Source organism: Tamandua tetradactyla, chromosome 7 (assembly GCF_023851605.1).
Source record: "Tamandua tetradactyla isolate mTamTet1 chromosome 7, mTamTet1.pri, whole genome shotgun sequence".
Classification (NCBI taxonomy): domain Eukaryota; kingdom Metazoa; phylum Chordata; class Mammalia; order Pilosa; family Myrmecophagidae; genus Tamandua; species Tamandua tetradactyla.
The window spans coordinates 45973828-46000577 of NC_135333.1; the positions used below are offsets into that span (position 1 = coordinate 45973828).

A 26750-nucleotide genomic window follows, 5' to 3' on the forward strand; every position below is an offset into this window, starting at 1 on the left:
TCACTGAAGGTCGCTGAGCCTCATCACTGTTGGTAATCAACTTCCATGAGACTGCAGAGACTGCTTTGTAACCAAATTTCGGAAGCTCTGCTATATAAGGCACTTCCCTTCCCCTTGTTTTTTACTGACTCTCATTTCCCAACCATCTCCACTGGGAATTATATTCTCCTTTTAGTAAATCCCTCATTAAACTCATGGGGAACTTCTTGCCTGGTGTGTTCTTTGGTCTCAGGGTAGGGCTGGCCTGGAACACCTTGCGACCAAGATGCCCTTTACCCAGTGTATAGACAGATGAATAAGAAAATCAAGACCAAAATTAACAATGGGGGGTGGGTGTGATAAAAGGTCCAAGATATTCTTTTTTATTTTTATTATTTTTTTTTGGAGTAATGAAAATGTCCAAAAATTAATTGTGGTAATAAACGCACAATGATATGATACCCGTGAGCCACTGATTATACACTTTGGGTGATTATATGATATGTGGATATAACTAAAAAAAATTGCATTTAAAAAACTATTCCACACAAACAATAATCAAAAAGGAGCCAGAGTGGCTATATTACTGTCAGACAAAATATCTATTAACTCAAAAAGTAGATAAATGACAAAGAAGGTTATTATATATTGATAAAAGGTTCAATCCAGCAAGAAGATATAATGATAGTGTAACTCACAACAGTGCCCAAAAACATATGAAGAAAAAACGGACAGAATTGAAAGGAGAAACTAATAGCTTACAACAAGCCTTGGAGACAGCAATACATCATTTCAATGACTGACAGAACCTCTACACAGAAGATCAGTCAGGAAGCAGAGGCCTGAAGAGCACCATTAATCAAGCAGACTTAACAGACACATCTGGAGTACGTCACCCAAAGTCAGCTGAATACACGTTCTTCTTAGTGCACATGGAACAAATACATGCTAGGCTACACATCAAATCCCAATAGAGTTTAAAGTACTGAAATCACACAAAGTATCTTCTCAATCATAATGGAATAAAGCTAGAAAGCAATAACAAAAGGAAAATTGGAAAATTTACAAATATGTGGAAATTAAAGAACTTAACTAAATAACCAATTGGTTCAACGATGAAATCACAAAGGAAATTAGGAAATTTGCATCTTGATGCAAATGAAAACAAAACACAACACACTAAAACTTATGGAATGAATGTAGAGAAGGCAGTGTTTAGAGGGATACTTATAGCTTTAAATGCCTACATGAAAAAAAAAAAGAAAGAGCAAAAGTCAATAAATGATTTTGGAGAAGCTAGAAGGAAAAATTTGAAATAGTGGAAAACCCACAAGAAACTCTGAAATCTGTTCTGTATCTACTTGTTCAAGTGTACTTTGAAAATCATTGCTTTTTTCTTTTATTGTATATGCTATATTTAAGAATAAAAAGTTTTTTAAATAATCAACAAATTAAATCCACACCTAAAAAACTAGAACAAGAAGAGCAAAATAAACTCAAAGTTAGAAGGAAGGAAAGAGTAAAGATTACAGCAGAAATAAATGAAATGGAGAACAGAAAAACAGAGAGACTCAACAAAACCAAAAGTTGTTTTTTTATTAGATCAATAAAACTGATAACCTTTGGCCAGCCTGGCAAGGAAGAAGACACAACTAAACTCAAGAATGAATAAGGAGACCTGACTATTGACCTTACAGATATAAGAATTATGAGAGTACTAGGAACAATTATACATTAACAAATTAGAAAACCTGGATAAAATGGACAAATTCCTTGAAACATAACAATTAAATAATCTGATGTAACAAGAAACAAACTCTCAACAGGCACAACAAATAAAGATACAGAATCAGTAAATAAAAACCTGCAAACAAAGAAAAGTTCAAGACCAGACGGTTTTACTGCTGGATTCCAACAATCTTTTAAAGAAGATTTAATACTAATCCATCCAAAACTCTTCCAAAAAAAAATTGAAGAGGCAGAATTACTTCCCAACTCATCTATGAGGCCAGCATTACTCTGATATCAAAGACAGTTAAAAGACAGTACAAGAAAAGAAAATTCTCCCCCATAACTCCCAGGGGTGTGGACCTTCCTGGCAACGTGGGACAGAGATCCTGGAATGAGCTGAGACTCAGCATCAAGGGACTGAGAAAAACCCTAGAATGAGCTGAGAATTAACATCAAGAGATTGAGAGAATCTTCTCGACCAAAGGCGGAGAGTGAAATGAGACTAAGTATCAATGGCTGAGAGATTCCAAACAGAGTTGAGAGGTTATCCTGGAGGTTATTCTTATGCATTAAGTAGATATCACCTTGTTGTTCAAGATGTAGCGGAGAGGCCAGAGGGAACTGCCTGAAAATGTAGAGTTGTGTTCCAGTAGCCATGTTTCTTGATGATGACTGAACAATGATATAGCTTTCACAATGAGACTCTGTGAATGTGAAAACCTTGCGTCTGATGCTCCTTTTGGCTACTATATCAACAGAAGAGTAGAACATATGGAATAAAAAGAAATAATAGGGGGAACAAATGTTAAAATAAATTTAGTTTGAAATGCTAGTGGTAAATGAAAGCGAGGGGTAAGGGGTATGGTATGTATAATCTTTTTTTTTTCTCTGTTATCGTTTTATTTCTTTTTCTGTTGTCTTTTTATTTCCTTTTCTAAATTGATGCAAATGTTCTAAGAAATGATGACTATGCAACTATGTGATGATATTAAGAATTACTGATTGTATATGTAGAATGGAATGATATCTTAATGTTTTGTTTGTTAATTTTTTTAATTAATAAAAAAGTTAAAAGAAAAGAAAAGAAAAGAAAATTCCAGACCAATATCCCTTATGAATATAGATGCAGAAGTCCTCAGCAAAATACTGTAAAACCAAATCCAACAGTATATACCATTACCAAGTGGGATTTATTACAGGAATGCAAGGATGTTTCAAATAAGAAAATCAATCAATGTAATACAACATATTAATAGAATGAAGGGGAAAAAAACATTCATGATCACCTCAATCAATACACAAAAATCATTTGATAAAACCCAACATCCTTTCATGATAAAAACACTCAGAAAATTAGGAATAGAAAAGAAATTTCTGACTATGATAGAGAGCCTATGTGAAAAATCCATAGCAAATATATTCAATGGTCAGAGACTGAAAGCTTTTTCCCTGAGACAGGAACAAAACAAGGAAGCCCACTGTCACCACTGTTATTTGGCACTGTACTGAAAGTTCTAGCAAGAGCAATCAAGCAAGAGAACAAAATAAAAGGCATTCAAATTAGAGAGGAAGAAGTCAAATTACCTTTATTCACAGATGGCATGATCCTGTATAGAGAAAATCTAAAAAAATCCACAAGAAAGCTATTAGAACTAATAAACAAATTCAGCAAAGCTACAGACTACAAAATAAACACAGAAGATAACCGGGTTTCTACACACCAGCAATGGACAATCTGAAAAGGAAATTAAAAAAAAAAAGACATTTACAATAGCATCTAAAAGGATAATATAAGAATAAATTTAAACAAGGATTTGAAAGACTTATTCAGTGAAAACTATAAAACACTGCTGAAAGAATTTAAAGAAGGCCTAAATAAATGGAAAGATACCCTCTGTCCATGGATTGGAAAACTAAATATTGTTAAGATATTGCTACTGCCTAAAGTGATCCACAAATTCAAGGCAATCCCTATCAGAATTTCAGCAGCCTTCTCTACAGAACTGGAAAAGCTGATTCTCAATTCATATGGAATTTCAAGGGGCCCCAAACAGCCAAAACAATCGTGAAAAAGAACAAAGTTGGAGGACTCACACTTCCTGATTTCAAAACTAATTACAAAGCTACAATAATTAAAACACTGTAGTCCTGGCATCAGGATACAAATATAGACCAGTGGAACAGAATTGGAGTCCAGAAATAAATCCACACATCTACGGCCAGCTGGTTTTTGACAAGGGTGCCAAGTCCATTCAATGAGGTAAGAACAATATGTTCACAAATGGTGCTGGGACAGCTAGAAATCCACATGTAAAACAATGAATGTGGATGTCTACCTCTCACCATATACAAAAATTAACTCAAAATGAATCAATAACTTAAATATAGGAGCCAATACTATAACACTCTCACAGAAAACCTAGGGAAATATCTTCAGGACCTTTGGACAGGATAATGATATTTTAGATTTTACACAAAAAGCATGAGCAACAAAGGAAAAAAATAGGTAAGATGGACTTCATCAAAATTAAAAAATTTTCTAAGGGTGTAAATCTCCTGGGCAACATGGGACATGACTCCCAGGGGTGCGCCTGTCCCTGATATTGCAGGATCAACAATGCCTTCCTAACCAAAATAGGGAAAAGAAGTGTAACAAATAAGATATCAGTGGCTAAGAGTGATCAAACAGTTGAGAGGCTATACTGGAAGTAACTCTTATGCAAGCCTCAGTCAGATAATACAAATTGCCAGGGCATGCCAAGCCCCAACCAAAAGTATTTCTGAAAACCCTAAAGAACATCCAGGACTCTATCTGAGACTCTACAGAAGTTTCACTCACAAAGTTTATTTTTCAGAAACCTAAAACCTCCAGATGTTTCCTAGGCCAGATAAGACATGAAACCCAGAGGAACCAATCTCTCCAAGAATATCAACTGGTTGCATCCTCGTACCCCATAATGTTGATACCTCTTTTTAGCATAAGTTAAAATGGCCCCAGCTATCCCTAAAGGAAGGATCAAAGGAGAAGGAGGAGTTTTATCAGAGAAGACAAGATTTAACAAATTATTATATTGATATTTCTTATTAATCTCTAGTGTATTTAGAACAGCTAAAAGGAAAAATCTGAAACTGTTGAATAGTAAGCCATACCACACTGAAATTTGCTCTATAACTACTTGCTAAACTGTAATTTAACACTTTTGAAATTTATCACTTTTTTCCATACATGTTATGTTTCACAATAAAAAAATGTTAAAAAAAAAAAGAAGAACAACAACAACAACACACCAAAGATACTCCAGGAAAGAAACTTGAAAGTAAACCTAAAATAAAGAACCGCTTCTGCAAGTTGGGGCTAAAGTAATTCAGAACATAGGGGTAAGGAAGACAGCCTCTATACTTTAGAATCACACATGCTCTTGGAGATCAAAGGAAGAAAGGTTTATTGGTCTAGAACTGAAATGTTCTGTAGGACATAATCTAACTCAACCTATCTGTATAGTTCATTTGAACAACTGAAACACAGGGAGCACAGAGTAAGAAAGAGGTCCTTTAATCCTGTATAGAATATTGTAATGTCTGGATACATCCTAGAGTATGTTAACCAGATAATCAAAAAGTATTGACAAAGCCCTCTGAGGAGAGAATTATTAAACCTTACCGTCAAGGAATCCCCTGATACTGTGTCAAACTTTAGGGACACCCAAATCAATAGGCCATGCCACCCTGAAGCTTACTCTTGTGAATCTTATCTAGGTAGTGGAAAAGCTTAGACTACCTATAGGTATGCCTAAGAGTTACTTCTGGAGGACCTCTTTTTTTGCTCAGTTGTGGCCTCACTCTCTCAAAGCCCAACTCTGCAAGTGAAATCATTGCCCTCCCTCTTACGTGGGACATGACATTCAGGGGTGAAAGTCACCCTGGCGATGTGGGAGATAACTCCCAGGTAGATAACTCCCAGGGATGAATCAAGCCCTGGCACCATGGAATCAACAATTCCATCCCAACCAAAAGGGGGAAAAGAAGTGTAACTATCAAAGTATCAGCGGCAGAGAGAGTTCAGAGTCAAGAGGCTACTCTGCGGGTTGCTCTTACACAAGCTTCAGTTAGACCTTGCTACCTATCATAACCTGCCAATCCCCAACCAGAACCATTCCAGCCAATCCTAAAGAACACCTAGGGCAATATATATAAGATTCCACAAGGGTTCCAGGCACTAGAGGTTTCTGGAAAGTTACTACAACCTCCAGATGGGCCCCTCGTCCAGATAAATCCTGAAAACTGGCCCAGCCTCTCCAGAACATCAGATAGTTGCAACTCCCTATCCCATATTAGTGACAGAACCTTCCAATATGAAACATTTAGAATGGCCATAGCCCAAACACCCCTAAAGAGAGGGACAGAAAGATCAAAGGTGATGGTGGAGTTATACAGAGAAGACAGGATTTAACAAATGAATATGAATGCTGAATCATTAAACTGCTATCTGTTTTAAGTCTCCAGTATTTTAGAGCAGCTAGAAATAAAAACCTAAAATTGTGGAATTTAACCCACGTCAGAATTTGAAATATGCTTTACAACTAATTATGGTGCTATGCTTTGAAATTTATAGTTTTATATACATGTTATTTTTCACAAAAAAAAGGAAAAAATGTCAATTGTGATAATAAAAAAATATTTAAGCCCTCTAGCCTCCTGTATTCTAGGGCAGCTAAAAGAAAAAATCTGAGAGGATCATACGGTAGTCCATGACAAACTCTGGGATCTATCCTGTAACTACTTGTTGAAGAGTGCTTCAAAAAACTATTTCTTTTAATTATTTGCTCTGTATATATGCTCTGGGCAGGGGTGGTAGCAATGGACATTTAAGGATATAGTGCTCCTCAGGGCTACGTCTGCAGGCAGACCAGGAAAGCTCAATTTTGGGGGGCCCTAAGGAGAGGCTCTTAACGCTGATTCCCTCCTCAGGGCACAATTTAAAAATGGGCAAAAGAATAGACATTTCGCCAAAGATATACAAATGGCCAGAAAGTACATGAAAAGCTGCTCAACATTATTAGCTATTAAAGAACTGCAAATTACAATGACATACCACTTCACACCTATTAACAGCTGTTATTTTAAAAAATGATAATTTTTGTTGAGGATGTAGAGAACAGAACATCCTGCATTGTTGGTGGCAATGAAAATGGTGCAGCCACTGTGGAAAACAATTTGGCAGCTAGATATTGCTAACTACAAAAGTTTGCCAACACCCAACCAACATTATTCCTGTTAACCCTAAAGAAAACACAGGGCTCCATCTGAGATCCTACAAAAGTTGCACACACTAATTTAACTTTTCAGAAACCTAAAACCTTCAGATGGTTCCTAGGCCAGGTAAGTCCTGAAATCCAGAGATGCCAAACTCTCCAGGAACATCAGCCAGTTCTATGCCCCTATCCCATGTTATCAACACTTCTTTACAACATGAAAAAAGTTAGAATGGGCATAACCCAAATACCCCTAAAGATTGGGAGAAGGATCAAAGGAGGAGACATTAAAACAGAGAAGTTAGGATTTAACAAGTGAGCATGAGTACCGAGTCATTATATTGATATTTCTTTTTAGTCTCCAGTGTCTTAGAGGAGCCCGAAGGAGAAACTTGAAACTGTGGAACTGTAACCCATACCAAGTTTTGAAATCTTTTCTCTAACTACTTGTTAAAATGTATTTGGAAATTTATTGCTTTTTTGTATATATGTTACATCTCACAATAAAAATATTTTTAAAAAAAGTAAAACAAACGAAAAAAGAAAACAATCTGGCAGTTGTGAGGTCATAAGCCAGATAAGCAATAAATTCCCGGATAAGGCAAAAAAAACTCATAAGGCACACGTGCACATTCCTGAGCACAACAGCTCTGTCCTGGGAGCACTCCTGCTACATGTCAGTAGCTTCAAAGAAACATGCTTGGAATTTGCAAATCCTGACTTGGCTCTGTGCCTCCCTCATCCTTGGCACACATGCCCCCTTATAACCCACTGGGCAGTGCCAAGCACTACTCTCAACATCCCACAGTCCATGGGACAAGCTCCCCATCTGTACGTTCCCCAAGAAACTGTCACTAATTTGCTATATGGAGTGGCCTGCTTCATTTTTCAGTCTTAGGTGTCCATCAAACTGTCGGAACCTATTCTGGAGGTGATTCAGAAAGTTACACACAGAACTACCACATGACCAAACAATTCCACCCCTGGTGGTATACCCCAGAAAACTGAAAGAAGGGACTCGAGCAGTATTCATACATCAATGTGCATCGCAGCGTTATTCACAGCACCGAAAAGAGGAAATAGCCCAAGTGTCCATCAACAGATGAATGGATCAACAAAATGTCATCTATCCATTCAACGGAATCTCATTCAGCTGTAAAAAAAAGTGAACTGCTGGTTACCTTGACAACATGGATGAACCTCGAGGACATTATACTGAATGAAATAAGCCAGACATAAAAAAGAGAACTAGTGTATGATTTCTCTTATATGAAATACTTACAATAATCAGATTCATAGAGAAAGAAGCAGAATAATGGGTGCCAAGGATGGGGAAGGAGTGAATGTGGAGTTATTGCCAAATGAGTCTAAGTTTTGGTTTGGGGTGATGAAAACAGTCTGGAAATAGATGGTAGTAAAAGTCTTGTCAGTGTGCTTAATGTGAAAGAATTTTTCAATTGCTTAAAATTACGTTTATGCTGTTTACATGTTACCACAAGTAAAAATATATAAATTATTTTTTAAAATACAAAGGACAAGACAACACAAAAGTAGTAATAATCAACTACAAAAAGAATGACAAAGGCCTATAGATTAATAAGGAAGTATCACGGATATGATGTGAACTGAAAGAATCAAGGCGCTATAAGGAAGCCTGGAGTGTGTGCATCCAAACAGCGCTGAAGCAGCTGGTGTTCACAGCATAACATGAGCCTGAGGCAAGCATAGGAATGAAAAGGAGCACACTTGAGGGGCGCACACATCTGGCCAAGCAGGCTCTGAACCGGCAGGTATGACCAGAGAAGGGGGCCTCCTGCTCCCCCTGCTTCCAGGCAGTCTCCTCCATGCGTCCTGGCCCCGCGCCCCTAACGCCAGCAACAGACACTTCAGGCCACAGGAGGAAAGAGAAGCCCTAAGATGCCTCTGTCCTCTCTGAGGCCCTGCTCTGGGGCCCACCAGCACACTCCCCCTGAAAGGTGACACTAAGATGGGAGAAAGCCCTGAGAGCAGCCACGCTTGGCAGGGCGAGGGGCCATGCCAGCATGGGAGTCCCCTGGCCTTGGTGGGCCTAAAGCCAGGTGGAGGTGCAGGGAAGGCACCCACGGACACCAGCTGCCCTCAGGGCTCAGCGCACCAGAACGGCAGAAGCCCAGAGCCCACAGGGTGTATCCTGAGATGGGGGGGGTCATAACACCACCCAGTAGCAGAGCAGCAGGCAGGTCCAGGGAGGGAGCCAAGAGCAGGGGAGCACATACCCTCTTCACCACACCCCCCACGCACCTCCAGTAGGCGGGAGATGGCGTCGGGCTGGGCCCGGGGGCGGCTGTCGTAGCAGGGCCATACCACACGGCGCCGGCTCTGCGGTGCACTGCTATCAGGCCGCTCCTCCTCGGGGGGCTCGGGGGGTCCCCGGGCCAGCTCCCAGTCATACGGGGGACCCTCGGCCAGTGTCTCCTCCGTGTAGAAGTCCCACACCTTCAGGTTGGACACGTTGCTGTAGGGCCGCAGGACCTGGGACGGCAACCAAAGACACTGAGGGTCCAGGCCAGGGGCAGCCCCCATTCCCCTGTCCCTGCCCGGCCCACTCACCTCCGCGTCCTCAGGCGCGTACATGTAGTTATAGAACACAGGTGTCTTCTTGCTCAGCCGTTCCACATACTCCCACACTGACCTGCATACTTGCTGGCCCCTGCGGTCCCCCTTCTCCTCATACAGCAGCCCTGCGGGGTGCAGCACTGAGCCCCAGTACCCCCTCCCTGGCCACCTCAGCCCCCAACCCAGTGCACCTCACCCCCCATACCCAGCTCGATACGCTCATAGTCCGAGTCCAGCAGAAAGGTCCGGAACCGGCGGGACACATGGTGGTAGCTGAGAAATTTGAGGTAGAACTGGCTGAACTCGAACTCCATAGGGAACTGGAGGTGGACCTGCAGGCACCCAGTCACAACGTCATGGGGGGCTCTGAGGGCCCCTGCCCCCTGCCCAACAAAGCCCAGCATTTCCCATGTCATGACTTCTCCCTCAACACAGCACCCCCACCTGGTGCACACAGTCCAGGAACTGCAGGAAGATGGGAGCAAAGCCGCTGCTCTGCCCAGCCAGCGTGTGGGCCCCACGGTGGCTGAAGCGATGGCCAAAGGACAGCCACTCCTTCTCCACCAGCAGCCGGAAGCCCTCCATGGTACGATAGAAGGGATCTGAGAGCAGCTGTACCAAGGACACCACCTGCCCACACCCAGCCCGCTGGTCAGTCCCCAGAGCCCCGAGATATGCCCCACCATCAATCCCCAAGGCCCCGAGAGTCCCCCCACCATGGTCAGTCCCAGAGGCCCGATGGAACCCCCCTTCATGGTCAGTCCCCAGGGCCCCCACCCATCATCAGTTCCCAGGGCCCCAAAGGAACCCCATCAGTCCCTAGAGCCCCGAAAGGACCCCCTCCCCATTATTCCCCAGGGTCCTGAGGGATTTCCCCGCAACCATCAGTCCCCAGAACCCCAAGGGACCTGCCCCATCAGTCCCCAGGGCCCAAGGGACTCCACTCCCCCATACCACCCACCCCCATACACACCTGGGTGGTGATGTCCCAGCCGTCCTCCAAGCTCACCAGGACCGAGGAGCCCGAGTCCAGGAGCTCCACCACCAGCACTGACACCTGCAGCAGCTTGTGGATCTGCCAGGGCAGGCAGCACCTCAGCACTCGGGCAGCCCCTCATCCTAAAGCAGTCCCTCAGCCCCTATGGACGTCTGGGGCCAGCCAGTCCTCCCTCACAGCTGCTAGCCATACCCTACCTGGCCCTCAATGGTTTGCATCCTGTGCAGGGACCCTGAACTCTGTCCCCCGGGGCTGCAGGCAGCCCCATCTGCAGGAAACTGAGCACTGCTGCAGCCACTGCAGCCTGGCCCATCTGACCCAGAGCCAAAACCCAGGCGACCCCTGATCCCACCCAAACCAGGTCCTGAAACCACACAGGGCAGGACCACACCAGAGCCTGTGTCGGCTCCGCCCAGGGTTTCATGCGAGGCCTGTGACCTCTGCCCCTGCCTGGCCCCACCCCTAGCTCCCAGGACCAAGGCAGGCCATTGCACCCTGGGCCCACTCATGCTCTCCCCAGTGTCCAACACAGCCAAAGCCCTGCCACCACCCCAGGAAAGGAGCACATGGCTCATGGCCTTTGGCCCCACTCCTATGCTTGGGTCACTGCACCCTACATCTGTTCCCCACGCGCCCCACCCGTGCCCCCCTGCAGCCCCATGCCTCACCACCCGGCCTGCCCTCACTGCCCTGGGGTCCACCCTCCCTACTGTCTCTGAGGCTCCACAGCCCCCTTGTGGCCCCTCACAGGTAGGACTAGGCAGTCACTCCCTCCTCCTAGCAGCCAATATTGTCAGCAAAATAAACAAGAGCCCAGTTGGTGATCTCTGGTACACAGGAGAAGCACCAGGCAGAGATGGTCTCTGCAGAGACCCACGACCCCACTCCTGCTCACTGTGCCTACTCTGCCCCCTCCTCCTCTGCACATGACCCCAACCCCCAACAGGGAGACCTGGCTCAGCCACTCTGAGTCCTCCAGTGAGCGCAAGTAGGAGGCAGGGCCGGGCTCTGCAGCTGGGCAGCCAGGGACGCAGGCCTTCAGCAGCTTCTTGAAGCTGGCCTTCACCTGCCGCACTTCAAAGACCTCAATGGGCACCAGCTCCCACTGCTGCAGGGGGTCTGGCCGCACACCCTGGGGAGGTGCCAGCCAGTCAGATTTGCCCTCGCCCGTCCCATGTCCCCCAGCCTGTCCCCAGGCCCCAGTCACCTTGAGCTGGGCTTTATCACCGATGATGTAGAGAGCTGCACGGTGGGGCCGCAGGAAGCCCGGGTCAGGGGGAGCCCCGTTGGGCTGGGGGGCCCCCAGCATGTCTCTCCCTGCTAATCGGGAGCCCACATCCACACCCATGCTGGAGGCCCCACTGCGCCCGCTGGCTCGGATGCTGCCCCACTTCCCTACAGGAGACAAGGCCAGGTGAGCACCAGAGCAGGCAGGCCAGGTGAGGCTTGGGAGAGGGCTGTGCCAGGGCAGGGATGGGTCCGCGTGGGGAGGTACGCACGGGGACAGCGGTCGTTGGGAGGACAGTGGTCACCAGGGACTAGCGCTGGGGTGGGTCAGAACCTGGGCTGATCACATGGTTAGTGTCCGTGGGGGGCCTGGCAATGTCTGGGATGGTTGGGGGTCTGCACAGGGGCGGTTAGTGCCCAGGAGTGCTGGGAGCCAGCTGGTGGCCTGCGCGGTACCTCGGGGTGCGGTCCATCTGGAGACCGAGGCCGCCATGGGGTTGGACAGCGTGCTGACCCTGGCTCTGGGCACTGGGGGCACAGCAGAGAGGAGGCTCAGGCCAGCCCAGGCCCAGGGGCACCCAGCCAGGGAGGCTGGAGGCCCAAGGGGCCAGCCACACCTCCCAGCAGTACCGAGCCCCAGCCATCAGAGGCCAGGCAGAGGCACTGTCCTGACGGGCAAAGAGGCTCTGTCCTGGGCAGCTGCGGAGTGCACCCGAGCTTCCACTTCAAAAGCCCCCCTCCCCAAGCAACCCAATTGGAGCAACTTCACCCTCCCCCAGCCCTCCCTGCAGCCCCCCTCACACTGTACCCCACCCTTCCTCCATATGCGCTCCCCTTCACCAGAGTAGCCCCTCCAGAAGCCAGCACCTAATCAGCTCAGGGTGCACGGACCTGACCCCAGGCACAGCCTGAATGCTCACAGCCCTCAGCCACGTGGGGGGTGGGGGGGATGCCTTGAAGAGAAGAGGAGACACCACGGCCCAGAGCCTAGAAGCCCCCGAACCAGGGAACTGGGGACAGTGCAGTCCACAGACACTCATGGGCCACAAGCAGGGTGCAAGTGCCCAAGTAGGGCTCACAGCACCACCGAGGGTACCCTGGCTGCCTCCGCCTGCCAGAGAGGCCATGCCACCCCTAGGTTCACCCACTCTGCAGGGTGCAACAGGGAAAAAGGACATCTTCAGCAGACGGAGGAATGGAGGGCGCCATCCCCAGCACTGACCATGTGACCACAAGGCACCATCCCCGGCATTGACTGTGGGACCACAAGGCACCATCCCCGGTGCTGACTGCATGACTGTGACGTGCACTCCCTAGCATGACTACATGACCACAGGGTGCAGTTCCCAGCACCAGACAGCCAGCAGCAAGTCGGCTTGGAAGATGGACAGACAGATACCCAAGGAACATCAAGAGGCAGATGCAGGCTCTGGGGGCGGCTGGGGAGAGACCCAGGTCATGAGGCCATGGCCATGGGAGGTGCCACCTATGGGCACCACTCAGAACCCAGGGGAGAGGGTTGGCAGGCCGGCACACCGTGATCCCTTCAGCTAGTATCTGGAGAACCAAAGCTACCACGTGTGACTGCACAGCCCACGTCATCTACCCCCCACTTCGTCACCGAGGCCTGAGAGGAAACAGGAGCTGGAAAGTGTCAGTGTTCTAGGCCAGAAAGAGCTGGCGGGAAAAAGGGTGGTCTAAGACCCATGACCAGCAAAGGAGGACACTGCAAGTCTCTGTCCATGACCATGAGACAGGACCTAGCTTTGTGGGTGTACAACCCCTAACCCCAGCCACTAGAAACAATAAAAGCCTAAGCTGAGGCTGCCATGCCAAACAGGGGACCTGGAGGAGGCACCTGGAGGGATACCTGGAGGTGGCACCTGGGGAAGGCACCTAGGGAAGAAATCTGGCAGGCACCTAAGGAGGGTACCTAGAGGAACACTGGGCACCTAAGGAGGGTACCTAGGGGGACACCTGGGGTTCCTGGGGAAGGCACTTGGGGGGGCTCCTGGAAAAGGTACCTGGGAGAGAGACCTGGGGGCACCTGGTGGGGCACCTGAGGGGGAAACTGGGGAAGGCACCTGGGGGGGGACCTGGAGAAGGTACCTGGGGGGGCACCAGGGGGCAGGCAGGGGCAGACATGGCCCCAGCACAGCAGAGCCCAGCACAGGGAGGTTCCCCTTTGGCCACAGCATCTCCATCCATCCCTGACCTACAGAAGCCACACAAGGACTCTTCCGAAAGGGAGAGAAGCCTGAGCGTGCCCTGGGCCAGGCAGGCAGCTGAGCAGAAAGATCGCCGCAGGTCACTGGGTGCTTAGAACACTGGTACTCAGGGAGCCCGAGTGGGCAGAGCCTGCTGGTCCCCCAACGTGCACCTGCCCCCTCAGGGGCCTTCCCAGGGCCTGGGTGACAGCACAAGCAGGCAGGTACACTGCATGGAGGTCACAGTGTGGTGTGGTGGGACATGGCCCACAGTGGATGTGACAATGACCGTGCGAGGCCGCCAGACATGAGGCCACAGGTCAACGTACGGGGCACATGTGAAGGACACAACCCCAGGGCCACATGCTGGGCACTGGCACAGGTCATGGGTCCACAGCCCTCACCTCCAGGAGCTCCAGCCCAGCAGACCCCATGAGAAAGAGTGAGGGGCTGTGGGGCGGGGTGCTGGCTGCCAAGAGGAGAGGGTCGAGTCAGGGCCCATGAGTACTGCCAGAGCAAGCACCTACGGGAGCCAGGCCCTGACCCCTGCCCCGGCACCCCACAGAGCCTGCCCCGGCGTCGCATAGAGCCCATCCCTGATCCCCTGCTTCCCTGCCCCAGTGCTCAATCACACATCCCCGGTCCACGCAGGCCCTTCCCACATGAACATCTCCCTGACCAGCATCTGTGTGGCTTTCCCACCATCCAAAGGACCCACTATTCATCCCACAATATTGTGGGGACAGAAGCAGGGACCTGAGGAGGACATGAGGAGTCCCAGTATGACCACACCTACACTAGGGGCTGTGCCAAGGGCTGTGGGAGGAGGCCATGCTGTAAGTCGTTCCACATGAGAAGGCTGGTCCCCACTAGGCGTGGGGTGAGGATCAGGAGGTGAGGAGGGGAGGTGCAGACATTGTTCCCAGGCTCAGCTGATGCAGGTCACAGGACACTCCCCAAATACCCTGCCCTCCTGGGGCCTCACCGTGACTGCCCAGGTGGGCCGAGGAAAAGCTGCTGAGCGTGTTGCGCCCAGATGCATCAGCGTAGCGGGGCATGGCGCTGACCACGGCCTGCAGGTACTTCTCCTGCTCCAAGCTGCTCGAGTCGGTCTGGGACTGACCTGGCAGAGATGGGAGCTGAGCCAGGCAGAGCTGGCGCAGGACACAGAAGCTGCCCCAGCCCATCCACCCAGCCAGGTGCGCACCTGGAGATGGTGCATTCTGGGCTTTGAAGAGCCCGACCACGCCTTTGCCATGCAGACCCCCAGAGCGCAGCAGCACGGCCTTGGAGCGCCCACTGCGCCAACACACCACGGGGAAGCGGTTCTGGCGGTAGCAGCGGGAGACACGCTGCAGGGCGTTGTCCTGGATGCTCTGGGGCACGATCAGCAGCCCTGGGTAGCTGGTGGTGAGGGGGGAGGGGGGGCATGAGGGTGTACCCCAGACACTCCTGCACCCACACCCATGGCTACTGGTCAGCTATGGCTCCCTCAGGTTCATGACGTCAGAAGGAGCCAAAGGAAGAGGTCCTGGGTTAGGAGGGTGGGGACAGAGCAGTCTCCACCCATGGCTACAGGCCACGCTCATCAGGCCCATCTCTGTGTGCCTCCTGCAAAGAGGCAGGGGCTAGTGGGGCACACTCGGGGACCACCTGCCACACCCAGAAACCAGCACACCCAGGGACCACCGGCCACACCTGGGGACCACCGGCCACACCTGGAGACTACCGGCGACACCCAGAGAGCATACACCACACCCAGAGACCACCCACCACACCCAGGGACCAACTGCCACACTTGGGGACCACCAGAGTGGGTCCGCCCGCTGAGCCACGGCCTCGGGTCTCACCTGCGGCAGATGGCATACATGCGATTAACTGGGGAGACACGGAATGGCTCCGACTTGGCCCGGCTCAGGCTGCTGCCCAGGGTGCCGAGGCCAAGGCGCTGGTAGTCGCGGCAGCAGGCCCGCTCCACCAGGCTGCTCAGGGTCAGGCGATCAGCAGGCTTCAGAGCTGTGCTGGGAGTCAGCGTGCTGGGCTCCAGCTCCTCCGACACTGGGCAGGCGGCCACAGGGGGTGTCGCCCAGAGACCCCCCCCAGCTTGCCCCCAAACCTCTACATGGGGCATCAAAGACCCCCGACCTTGCTCCCAGCCCCCTATATAAGGCATCACCCAGAGACCCCTGGACTCACCCCCAAACCTCTACATGGGGCATCACCCAGAGATCCCAGGCTCTCCCCCAGCATGGGGTGTCACCCAGAGACCCACCGGCTTGCCCCCAGGTCCCTATATGGGGTACTGTCTCCAGCCCCACCTCACCCGAGATCTCGTCCTCAGGGTCCTCTGCAGGGGGCTGGCCGCGCTGCTCCCAGCTGGGGGGAGTGTACTTCCTGCGGGTGATGTGCTGCCGCCCAATGGTCTTCTTGGCATTCTTCACCAGGTTCCGGGACAGGGCCCTGCAGGGCCGCGGGGGATTGAGGACTTGAGCCCAGGATGCACCACGGGGTGGTAGGGACATTCCAGAGCCCGCTGGGTACCTGAGGGAGGGGCCCTTGTCCTTGGGGGCCCGGCCCGGCCGGCCAGGTGTGTGTATGGTGCCAGAGGCGAAGGCGAACGTGCCCCTGACATCGGGCGGGTAGCGTAGCCTGTGCAGCTGTTTGCGGAAGAGCTCGGCGCTCTCGGAGCCCACCTCCTCATCAAATGCCATCTTCAGCAGCTGTAGCCAATGGGGACCCCTCAGAGGTAGGGGTGGCCATCTGCGCCCCAAGGACCCTGTGCTGCCCACCTCCCCAGCCAGCCAGATGTAAAGGCCATCCACAGGCAGGTGAGCGTCACGGTGCTGCTGGGCCACAACCCACAAGAACCTGTGACAAGGGCCCCACCCCAGAAGGGCACAGATGCGAGACCCTCAAACAGGGAGGCCAGGCCCCCCTTTTCAAAAAACCAACTTCTTCTCATGAGTCAGGGGACTCAGCACCACGGGTGTGGAGCCCTGTGGCTTGAGGGGGCCACGCAGACCCACACACCCAAGGCAAAGGCTCCCCCATCTCTGGAGGCTGCCGACCGCTGTGGAGGGCTAGGGTAGAGCCCTGCACCTCGCCTCATGGAAACTAACAGGCATTCAGACGCCACCCGTGGGAGCATGAGGCATACGGCTGCAGCAACACCCCAGGCCAGCATTTCCAGGGAGGCACAGGTGGGCTCTGAGGCTGAGGCTCCAACAAGCAGCCCAGGGTCAGGGGGCAAAGTGTAAAGCCAGAGCTTAAAGACGCTCACGTGAAAACAAGAGGACGGCAGGCTGCAATCCTCTAAGAAATGGTTCCCACCTGGCGGCAGAGAGCCCCTCCTCCAAGCCTATGGACCCCACTGCCACCCATTAGGCCCATGGGCATCAGCATACTGAACTGGACATACCATAGAGGAGAGAATACGCAGCTCCCTGCTCTACACCACCCACCCCTGCCAGCCCAGATCCCCCCACCCAGAGCACTCACCCCAGCTGGCCCAGACCCACCCAATGTGCACCCCCAGTAGGCCCCACCTGGAATGTGCAAGCACGTAGCTGCAGCCCGTCCTGCAGGAACTGGTCCACGTGGGTCTGCACGCTGATGCGCTTCTCCTTGGTCAGGGCAGCCACCGGGAAGGCGCGCACCACCACCTGCTCCCCCACTGCACAAGTTGGGCAGGCAGGAACCCAGGGTTACAGGGGTTCCCGGGCCCACCTCCGACAGGGGGCAATGGGCAGAAGGGGATTGAGGCTCACCCAGGGGGTCGGTGGGCATCCCTGTGAAGATGACTCGGTATGTGGTGAGGAAGACGGCGCCCTCAGCTGGGAGCAGGGTGGGGCCACCTGCACCACCTCCCGTGCCCTCCTCACGCCCGTCAGGAAGCAGGTAGACGCGCAGGCCATCCAGCACACACTCTTCGCCAGGCAGCAGGTGGGGCCGCAGCAGCTTGGGCTACTCAAGGGAGGGAACACCTCAGCAGGCAGCCCTGGCCCCATGCCCGCCCCATGCCCCCCCCATGCCCCCCCAGCTCCCCCCCCTCCGGCCCACACACCTTCTGGATGGGCGGCAGCCTCCTGCTCTCCCTGTGCACCGCCTCCAGGGTCTCGATATGCATCTGCACAATGTCTGGGGGGGGCGGGTGGACAGCACTCATAGCCCTGGTCACCCCACACCGGAGGATGCGCCCATGCCCCAGACCCCATACCTGGCACCATGACGTGCAGCCCCTTGAGGTGGTCGCTAGTGACCCCGCTCTCTGTGCAGACCTTGTCCACAAAGCGGTTGATGAATCGGACCACAGCCCCAGCCACATCTGAGGTCTCGGCGTCCTCAAAGCCACTCTCCGTGTCATAGCTCTCAGCCACACTGCCTGCCATGCTGCAAGGGGAGGGCCAGGTGGGCTTGGGCAGTGGCAGGGTGGGGGGGCAAGGGGGCGGGATGGGGCCCACCTGCTGGTGACCAGGCTGTTGGCGGCGCTCTCTGGGTCACCCAGCCCTGCGCGCTCCCGCAGCAAGCGACTCTTGCTGCTGTCCAGGGGCAGCAGCAGGTAGCTCATGCGGCTGGCGTAGTGGATGGCCTGGCTGAACACCGTGCTCTCCTCCTTCTGCACCAGTTCCTGCTGCTTTGCCCGGCTCAGGGTGGGCCACAGGCGCCGCTGCTCCGAGGCCACGTCCAGGGCAGATGGCGACTCCTCATGTGCAGGAGTCTCCCCAGCCTGCTGCCACACAGCATACGGCCGTGAGCAGGGGCCCAGAGGCACTAGCATCCCCCAGGCCACAGACCAGGCACACCTGAGCAGGGGCTGGTCCTCAGCTCCGCCCCCCACCCCAGCCCCGGTGCACCTGGGAGGGAGCTTGGTCTTCAGAGGGCTCCAGGTAGAGCGCCCGGATGTGGGTCTGCACATCTCCATAGAACATGGCCTCCCAGAATTGTGGCGTGCTCCATACCACATGCTCCTGCACACAGCTGTACGCGAACTGTGTCACTCCTGGGCTCAGCTTCTGTGGATGCCAGATGAGAGGTCAGCAGCTACCCCTGAGCAGTTGGGGAGAAGGGCTGCCCAGCACTCACCCGACAGAAGGCAGTAACCAGAGGCAGCAGAGCAGCCGCAATGCCATGTTCATCCATGGAGGTGCAGTCCTGAGGGTACAGGTGGGGAGCTCCTTTGGAAGCCCCCTCCCACAGAGAAGGCCATCCCACCTGTCCCCCAGACTGCCCTGAATCAAGGACAGATGGAGACCCCACGCCTGCGTGTCCTGATTCCCTGCCAATGCCTCTCAGAACCTGCAGGCCAGGGGCCCCCACACCACAAAGGGCAGCCCCTGAGCCTCCCCAGCCATTAGCACCGTGGGAAGCTAGGACCTCCTCCCCCTGCCTGCCCCCATCCTCACAGCCCCTTACCTGCAGGCAGCAGTTCATCATACGGACAACAAAGTCGAACTGCTGGTGGTCCAGGACCGCCCGGTTCTGCTGCACATGCAGGTGCAGCTCCTGGGTGAGGCAGCGGCGGGCAGCTCGCCCTTTGAGGGCCCTTAGCACAGCCGGGAGCAGCTGAGGACAAGGGCCAGATCCCAGGATGAAGGCACAGAGACTGAGCTGGGACATGGCAAGCCGTGTCTTGGAGAAGCAGGAGGAGGCATGGGGAAAGATCCCATGACAAGAGCAAGGGAAGGGAGAGGACGGAGAGGACAGGGAGGACAGGGAGGCCCCCAGCACATCGAAGACCCTGTACATGGTCTCAGCCCACTGTACCCAGACCCGGAATTTTACTGACCGATAAAACATCCTCTGCTGGATGGAGGGGCAGCCCTGAGCCAGGAACTACCACATGTGCTCATGAAAGGTCCCCAGGGCAGACACAGGGCATCATGCTGCCTCCTCTCCACAGAGCAGCCCACCCACCCAACACAGCTCAGGGGCCGCCACGGATCCCAGTGGTCCTAACCAGCTCACGGCCATGCCACTGCTCAGCCACAGTAGGGCTCCATGCTCATTCTGGCCCCATTGTCAGTGGCAAAACAGCCAGGTCCCAACAGGGCCCTTGGTGGGAGCTGGTTCCACTAACTACAGGACGCTTACGTGGCAGAAAGCACAGGGGTCAAGGAGACACTATGTGATGCCACCGGAGCCCCCAGGCACGGACCAAGCCCTGGAGGCAGGGCAGCCCAGGGGACAGGAGCTGCCGATCTCCTTACAGAAGAGAAGCAGCTGCAGGGGGCTACGCTTCTGCTGGAAAGTGGCAAACCCCAGGGTTCTCTGAGTCTCTAAAAATTGAAAGACCCGTCCCCGCGTCTCCCCAGTGGGGCCTCCCCCAACTTGAGACCCACAGTAGGTCCTCCTGGGGGAAGGTGGCACAACTGTGCCAAAGTTGAAGCTTCCTCTGAAAACCCAGCAACTTTGGGTGGCTGACAAGCACTAACTGAGCCCCCTCAGTGCACTCTCCCTACACCTAGGCTCTCCACACCTTCTTGGCTTCCAGCATCTTCCCCTCAAACACGCAGGAGATGCAGTTGCGGACCACCTCAAGCCGGCGGGCGCTGTTGGCGTGGAGCCCGCTGCTCCGCTCCAAGATGGCAGCTGGGGGAGATGAAGGGTACACTCACCCTGCCCGCTCCCTCCCTGCCTGCTTCTGCCCTGCCCACTGGCCCCAAGGCCCTCCCCTCCCTGTCACGCACTCATCGGGGGCCCCGCGGGCACCGTGGTCCTCCTCTCAGCCCTCACGGCTGGGGGTGCACCCTGCATCTTGGCCATGGCCTGGTCCACAATCCACTGCACAGTGCCCTCGTCCAGCCTGGGGAAGGGCCGGGGTACCCGTCGCAGGTGACTGGCCTCTGCTGGCCTCTGCACCTTGTGCATCGCCACCGCTGGGTAGGGGTTCTCCTGGAAGGACAGGGAGGCAGAGGAAGGGGGTCTGGGCCTTGGCGGCCCCTGCTGCCCCACCCCCAACCTGCAGGGCCAGCCACCCTACGTTCTTGTAGAGCTGCTCCGCCAGCTCCTTGACGTGGCGCAGGACACGCTGGGGTTGGTTCTCATCTGCCCGCATCCGTGCCACCTCGTGGGCTACCAGCTGGGGGAGGTGGCAAAGTCAGGTGGGCTGGGGACAAGGGGGGGTGTCTTCCCATCTGAGGGTGGGGAGGCCAGGGAAGATGCCTCCAGCTTGGGGAGAGTGGTAGGGCAGGGGGCACACCTCATCAAACAGGTCGGTAGGGCGATAAGGGACCCCCCGCTCCGATACGAAGCCAGCAAACGCCATGCCCTCCAGCACCTTCATCAGGAAGTCATCCTCCAGCAGCCCCCGCTGGCCCAGGAAGGCAGCCTGAGGGCACACAGCAGAGTCAGGCCTCGGAGGCTCCAGGCCTGAGCTGCCCCCCTCCCCCATCCTGCCCCTGGGGACCAGCCCTGGCACCTTATGAAAGCGGATGACAGGCTCCGGGTGGATGCGGACGATGTGCAGGCACCAGCGATAGCCCTGCAGCAGCTGGGCAAAGAGTCGCAGGAAGACAGCACGCAGCTCCTTGTCCTGGGGCGGGGTGGGTTGGTGGGCACCAGAGGCCCAGCCAGCCCCACCATCCAGTCCTTCTGTCAATCCAGCCCCAACGTCCAGCCCCTTTGTCCATCTACTCCTCTGTGCAGCCCCTCTGTCCAGTCCCTCCATTCAGGTGACTTCACTGTCTGGTCTCTGCTTCTGGCTCCTCTGTTCAAGTCCGTCTGACCAGCCCTGATACTCAGCAGTTCTTTCCCTTCCCACCCCAAGTCAGATCAGGCCTCACCCAGATCCAGCCTTGATGCGTCCAACCCACATACACCTGAGCCCTAGCAGTGATCCCACACACCTGTGCCCCATGCCCCTGACCCCACACACCTGGAGTTCTGTGCACACCTGGGCTCCTACGCCTCCAAAGCCCCCACACCTAACCTCCATGACCCTGACCCCAGCACCCAGACCCTGTGCACCAGCCCCTGTGCACATGGCATGGGGCCACGCCGGACAGAGCAGCAGACCAACACAACCGCACACAGCTGAGCACAGGGTCCTCTCCCTGAAGTAACAACGATCCCCACCTGCATCTTCAGGGAAGAGGTGGGTGTCATGGGAGGTGGAAAGGCAAGGTCGGCTAACTCCAGCTCCGGGTCCAGGACCTGAGGGTGTGGGGCAGGGCTCAGCCACCAGCTCCAGGCTCCCCTGACGGCCAAAGCCCCACCCATGTGCCCTTCAGCCCTGCCCCCACCGTGCTCAGCACGCTGTGCGTCTGGCTCTGCAGGGGCTCCGGCAGGGGTGGGATGTGCACACACTCAGGGACGGTCACTGTCCCTCCATCCAGGTCAGCAACAATCACGTCCAGCTGTGGGCCAAAGGGAGGGAGTCATCAGGGACCAGCGTGGTGGCAAGACAGGCTGTGGGTGGAGCAGAGGCCTCACCAGCTCTTGGGTCTCCGCCTGGAAGGCTGCATGGACCCCGATGATGAAGGGCGTGGGCGTGCTCAGGACCTCCAGAAGCTGGGACGGCAGGATGGGCACGTAGGTGAAGCTGTAAGAGGCCAGGGCTCAGCCTAGGGGGCAGCAAGGCCAGAGGCAGGGGGCCAGGAAGGACAGCGGAGCAGGGGGCACCTGTATCTAAGAGGGAACAGCAGCGCCAGGAGGCCACGACAGGCATCTGCGAGCCGCTGGTAGCTCCGGGACAGGAAGAGGATCTTGTGCTCGGTGAGTGTGGCACAGAACAAGGACAGCACGTTGGTGATGCCTGCACAGAAAAGACAAGCTTGCAGGGTGCCCGGACACCAAGGTGAAGAGCCCAGCAACGCTGGGGGGAGTGAGGAGGGGCTATGGCAGGGGAGGCAGGCTGGTGGGTCAGGCTCACCCAGCTGGCGGAAGAGAAGGGCCACACTGCAGCAGCTGACAGGCAGCGAGTCGGTAAGCGGGGTCTGGATGACCTGCCGGTCCCCAGCACCCAGAGAGATGGTCCTCTGCAGGGGGAGAGGACATTCAGGGCTCAGCAGCACCAAGTGGACCCACGCCCACTGAGCACTGCAGCCCAGGCGGGCCCTGGGGGTCTGGGTAGAACAGAGCAGAGTGGAGGGAAGGCCGTGGCCCTCTCACTGCCCACTCCATATCAGCTCTCTGCAGTACAGCAGAGGCAAGTCCAGGGCAGGGGCAGATACGGGGGCGGGGGGGGAGGGCTGAAGAAGAAAAGGATCCGTACCGCTCCTTCCTCAACAGAGTCCAGCTGCACAGGACAGACAGGCAGAGAGACACGGTTAGACACACACCAGTCCCACAAGGGGCAGGGAGAGAACCAGGAAGCCAGGGAGCAAGGGGACAGAGACACTAACAGCAGAAAACATGGTCTGAGACTGAAGGGGTCAGGAGGACACAAGCCCAGGCAGCAAAAGAATAGACAGACTCAAAGCTGCCCAGGCTGCAGGCCTGAGAGCCACTGAGACACAAGAACACATGACGCGCAGGCAGGACCAAGGGAAGACGGCAGCTGACAGCAACGCTGTCTGCTGGACACCAAGCACCAAACAGGGCCCGCTCAGCAGCTGGGGGCACTGCTACTGCCCTGGGAGGGCCTATAGCTGAGAGGAGACACCAGCTGCCCCCACAAGACACACCTGTGAGCCCCCAGTGAGGGGTATGGTGCACGTGAGCAGGTTCCCGATAACACTCTCCAGGGACACATTCAAGCCCTCGACGTGGACTGTGTAGATGAGCCCCAGGCTGTTCTGTAGGGACAGCAGGGTGGGAAGTGGAGGCACAGGAGGCAGGACAACCACAGGCTTGGCCTCGGCCCACCCCGCCACCCGCCTCACCCTGAACACCTCCGCGTGGTCCAGCCGGGACACCAGCACCAGGGTCTTTGGAGCAAACAGCTGGCCAGCAGGGGCCAGAGCAGTGGGCGACAGGCCTCCCTCCTCCAGCGCCTCCTCCCTCTCCACAGCATCCTCAGTGCACGCTGCTTCCTGAGGACATAAGCCCGTTCACCTGGCTCCACCAGGTGATGTGGGCCCCAGTCTCCAGTGACATCTGCCAGGAGCGAAGGCCGGCCAAGTCTGGGCCTTACTGCACCCCAGGGCCCGACCCTGACCTGTGTAGGCTCCACCGGCTCCCAGAAAGTCAAACAGGCGCAGTAGTGCCGCTCAGAGTTGATGTCAGTGAGGACGGCCACAAAGAAGGTCGGCGGGCTCCTCTTGGGACACAGCTGCCACCCACTGGGCTGGCAGAACTGCATGGACAGGGCAGCATCAGCTCCTCCACCCACAACGCCCTCACTGTGTCTGCACTGCGGACTGGCAGAGACTTGGGGTGCGTTCGCCCTCTCGGTCTGAGCCCTCCTTGGGCCTCACAGTGGGACTGTGGACTTGAAACCAGCACCACCCACCCCCACAAGGTGGGGGCACCAGCCTGCAGCCAGCCCAGGGCCACAGGGCTCAGCTGAGGCACCAGCACAGCTGGGAAAGCAAGAGTAGCAGCCTCCACTCCACAGCCCATGAGCTAGAGACACTGGTACCCCACGAGCCCCCCCACTCACCAGCTCGATGCCTTGGGGAAACGGGTTGTCCTCCCAGTCCTTCTCCGGGAAGCGCTGCAGGATCTGGCCCTGGCCTTCCCCACTCCCTACAGACAAAAGCAGGTCAGAGTGCCTCTCCTCCACCTCCAGCTGCCCCTTCCCCCTCCCCCTCCTTCTACCACCCCTCCGCCTCTTCCCACACCCCAGACACCCTCCTCTTCCTTCTCCCACACCCCCAGACACCCACCTCTTTCTTCCCCCCACACTCCCAGATGCACCCCTCCCCCTCATCCCACATCCTCCGCTGCTGGGAGGCTTGAGGTTCTGAGAAAACCACTTCATGGCCCAAATGGAAACGTCCCACCCACCATGGCCCTCCTCTGAGCCAGGCCAGCCCCAGCTTCCAAACCTATCATTTCCCTAAAAATAACCTGGAAAGGAGGAGGCGGGTGGGCAGGGAGAGACCCCAGGACAGCCAGGGGCAGAGAGAGAACAGGACCCTGGAAGCCCATGGTGGGGCCCCAGGGGCAGAAACGTGCACAGCTCGTGCCCATCACCCACCCCACCAGCTGGGACCCCTCCTTAAGCCTATGCACATCATGCCGTGGACTCGACCTAGGACTTTCCACAATGCCCCAAACCATTCCCTGGCCACTCGCACCTGCCTCCCACAGCCAGCCACCACTGCACATCAAGCCGAAATGGAGCAATGGGGTGGGAGGGTGCCACAGAGTGGGGCTAGGGTTCTCAGCTTCTGGAGTTTCCCCTCAGTCCACCTGGGTGAGTGGCACCCAAATCTGCTGCCTCCCCCAGTGCCAAGGTTCCAGAGACAGGAAGGCTCCAGGGAATGGGGTCCCCAGCCTATTCTGACACCCCCACCCGAGGCGCAGCCTCAGGGCTCCTAGGAAGCAGTGCCCAGGGGCCTCTCGAGAGCTGCAGGCTCCCAGCCCCCAGCCACTACAGTCCCCGGGCCAGAGAGCAACCTTCAGGGCCAGAGCGGGTGGAAACTGCTCCCTCCTGGACTCCCTGGACCAGCTTCAACTCTCCCACGTGGCCACAGGCCCCTATGGTCTGCTCCCGGCCCAGGCCACCCCAGCGGACTGCCTAGTCCCTACTGCACCAAGGCAGGAGGCAGGAAGATAGCCGAATGGGGGGCACAGGACCCCAGCTCCTGCCATGCAACGCGGGGAGGGCAGCCACGATTCTGTTCTTTGGTGGCTCCCCCTGCTCCCCCAGAGCCAGCTCGTGAGGGTCCTCCCTGGGACCCCAGGCAAGGAGGAAAGAAGAAGGCCTCCTCATGCCCCCCCACCCCCTCACACACACACACATAGAGCCCTGGGGGCACAGGCAGCCTCACATCATTCACACTGCTGCCCACGTGGAAGGCAGAGAGACAGGCTGGGGAGAGGGCTCAGCTCAAACCCTACACAGGACCCTGGCCCCAAGTCCCACAAAGCCCCAGCACATGCCCCCGAGGCCCTCCTAGGGCCATGGCCTAATACCTGGGTGAAGAGACTCCAAGTGACCTCCTGGGGCCCTCAGGGGCCCCTGAAGGCAAAGGAGCTGGGCTGGCCCCTTGGATTGCACCCACCTTCTCCAGCATCACCAAGCAGAGGGCAGGCTGCTGCTGGGCAGGAGGGGGTGGGAGGTGAGAAGTCACGTGCACTGACTCACAAACCTCAGCTTCCTGCTCCCCTGCCCCCCAACCACAGACAGGACTGTGGTAACAGACAGCTCCACAAGATGAGGTGGGGCAGAGGAGACAGGTGGCTGCTGGGGCCTCCACCCAGCCCACGCTGTCCAAGGAGTGGGAGCCAAGGACCGCCCCAGCCCCACCCCAGGGCCAGCCCCTCCAGACTCCCTGCCCACCCGCTCCCGGAGGACCTCCTCCTGTGTTCGTCCCAAACCACTATCTGGGCCGAGCCCTGCTAGCACCCAGGGCTCGCCGAGTCCCTGCCATGAGGCAAGCAGGCGGAAGAAAGAGATGGGGGTAGGCACAGGGACGCAGTCTCTGCCTCTGCTGCCACAGCGCCTTCCCAAGGCTGGGCCCAGCAGCAGCCCTCGGAGGCCAGCTCTGAGGAGCTTCTCCCCCACACCACAAGGAAAGCAGACAGAGCCATAGTCATCACCTACAGCCTCCTGCCCCCACTATTCACCAAGTAAAATACAAGTTCCACCTGCCACAAGAAACTGCCACCTGGAGAACCACCTGGGGACTCCCCAGTGGGCACTTGAAATTCTGT

General features: G+C 54.9%; 1 protein-coding gene across 8 annotated transcripts in view; it reads right to left on the reverse strand.

The window, feature by feature from the left end:
- SBF1 (SET binding factor 1) overlaps positions 1 to 26750 on the reverse strand; it is a 107882-nt gene that overhangs the window by 77187 nt on the left and 3945 nt on the right. For 2 of the 8 annotated variants that reach the window (XR_013179384.1, XM_077169271.1), the window contains exons 2-36: positions 24529 to 24614; positions 24085 to 24222; positions 23810 to 23959; positions 23612 to 23722; positions 22858 to 22963; positions 22608 to 22740; positions 22419 to 22527; positions 22229 to 22342; positions 22062 to 22139; positions 21406 to 21519; positions 21187 to 21315; positions 20968 to 21066; positions 20675 to 20879; positions 20464 to 20576; positions 19401 to 19616; positions 19071 to 19139; positions 18842 to 19000; positions 18449 to 18714; positions 18205 to 18377; positions 18052 to 18125; positions 17756 to 17951; positions 17534 to 17661; positions 16530 to 16708; positions 16312 to 16448; positions 15839 to 16046; positions 15196 to 15392; positions 14974 to 15111; positions 12238 to 12309; positions 11762 to 11949; positions 11507 to 11686; positions 10531 to 10632; positions 10002 to 10187; positions 9763 to 9889; positions 9552 to 9682; positions 9243 to 9473 (exon numbers count right to left, since the gene is read on the reverse strand). Coding sequence is in view for 7 of the 8 variants with exons in the window: in XM_077169271.1 (XP_077025386.1) it covers positions 9243 to 9473; positions 9552 to 9682; positions 9763 to 9889; positions 10002 to 10187; positions 10531 to 10632; positions 11507 to 11686; positions 11762 to 11949; positions 12238 to 12309; positions 14974 to 15111; positions 15196 to 15392; positions 15839 to 16046; positions 16312 to 16448; positions 16530 to 16708; positions 17534 to 17661; positions 17756 to 17951; positions 18052 to 18125; positions 18205 to 18377; positions 18449 to 18714; positions 18842 to 19000; positions 19071 to 19139; positions 19401 to 19616; positions 20464 to 20576; positions 20675 to 20879; positions 20968 to 21066; positions 21187 to 21315; positions 21406 to 21519; positions 22062 to 22139; positions 22229 to 22342; positions 22419 to 22527; positions 22608 to 22740; positions 22858 to 22963; positions 23612 to 23722; positions 23810 to 23959; positions 24085 to 24222; positions 24529 to 24614 (5042 nt within the window). In the remaining variant the exon portion in view is untranslated. The remainder of the gene's footprint in view (positions 1 to 9242; positions 9474 to 9551; positions 9683 to 9762; positions 9890 to 10001; positions 10188 to 10530; positions 10633 to 11506; positions 11687 to 11761; positions 11950 to 12237; positions 12310 to 14973; positions 15112 to 15195; positions 15393 to 15838; positions 16047 to 16311; positions 16449 to 16529; positions 16709 to 17533; positions 17662 to 17755; positions 17952 to 18051; positions 18126 to 18204; positions 18378 to 18448; positions 18715 to 18841; positions 19001 to 19070; positions 19140 to 19400; positions 19617 to 20463; positions 20577 to 20674; positions 20880 to 20967; positions 21067 to 21186; positions 21316 to 21405; positions 21520 to 22061; positions 22140 to 22228; positions 22343 to 22418; positions 22528 to 22607; positions 22741 to 22857; positions 22964 to 23611; positions 23723 to 23809; positions 23960 to 24084; positions 24223 to 24528; positions 24615 to 26750) is intronic. The other 6 variants (XM_077169272.1, XM_077169275.1, XM_077169273.1 and 3 more) reach the window with 6 other exon arrangements.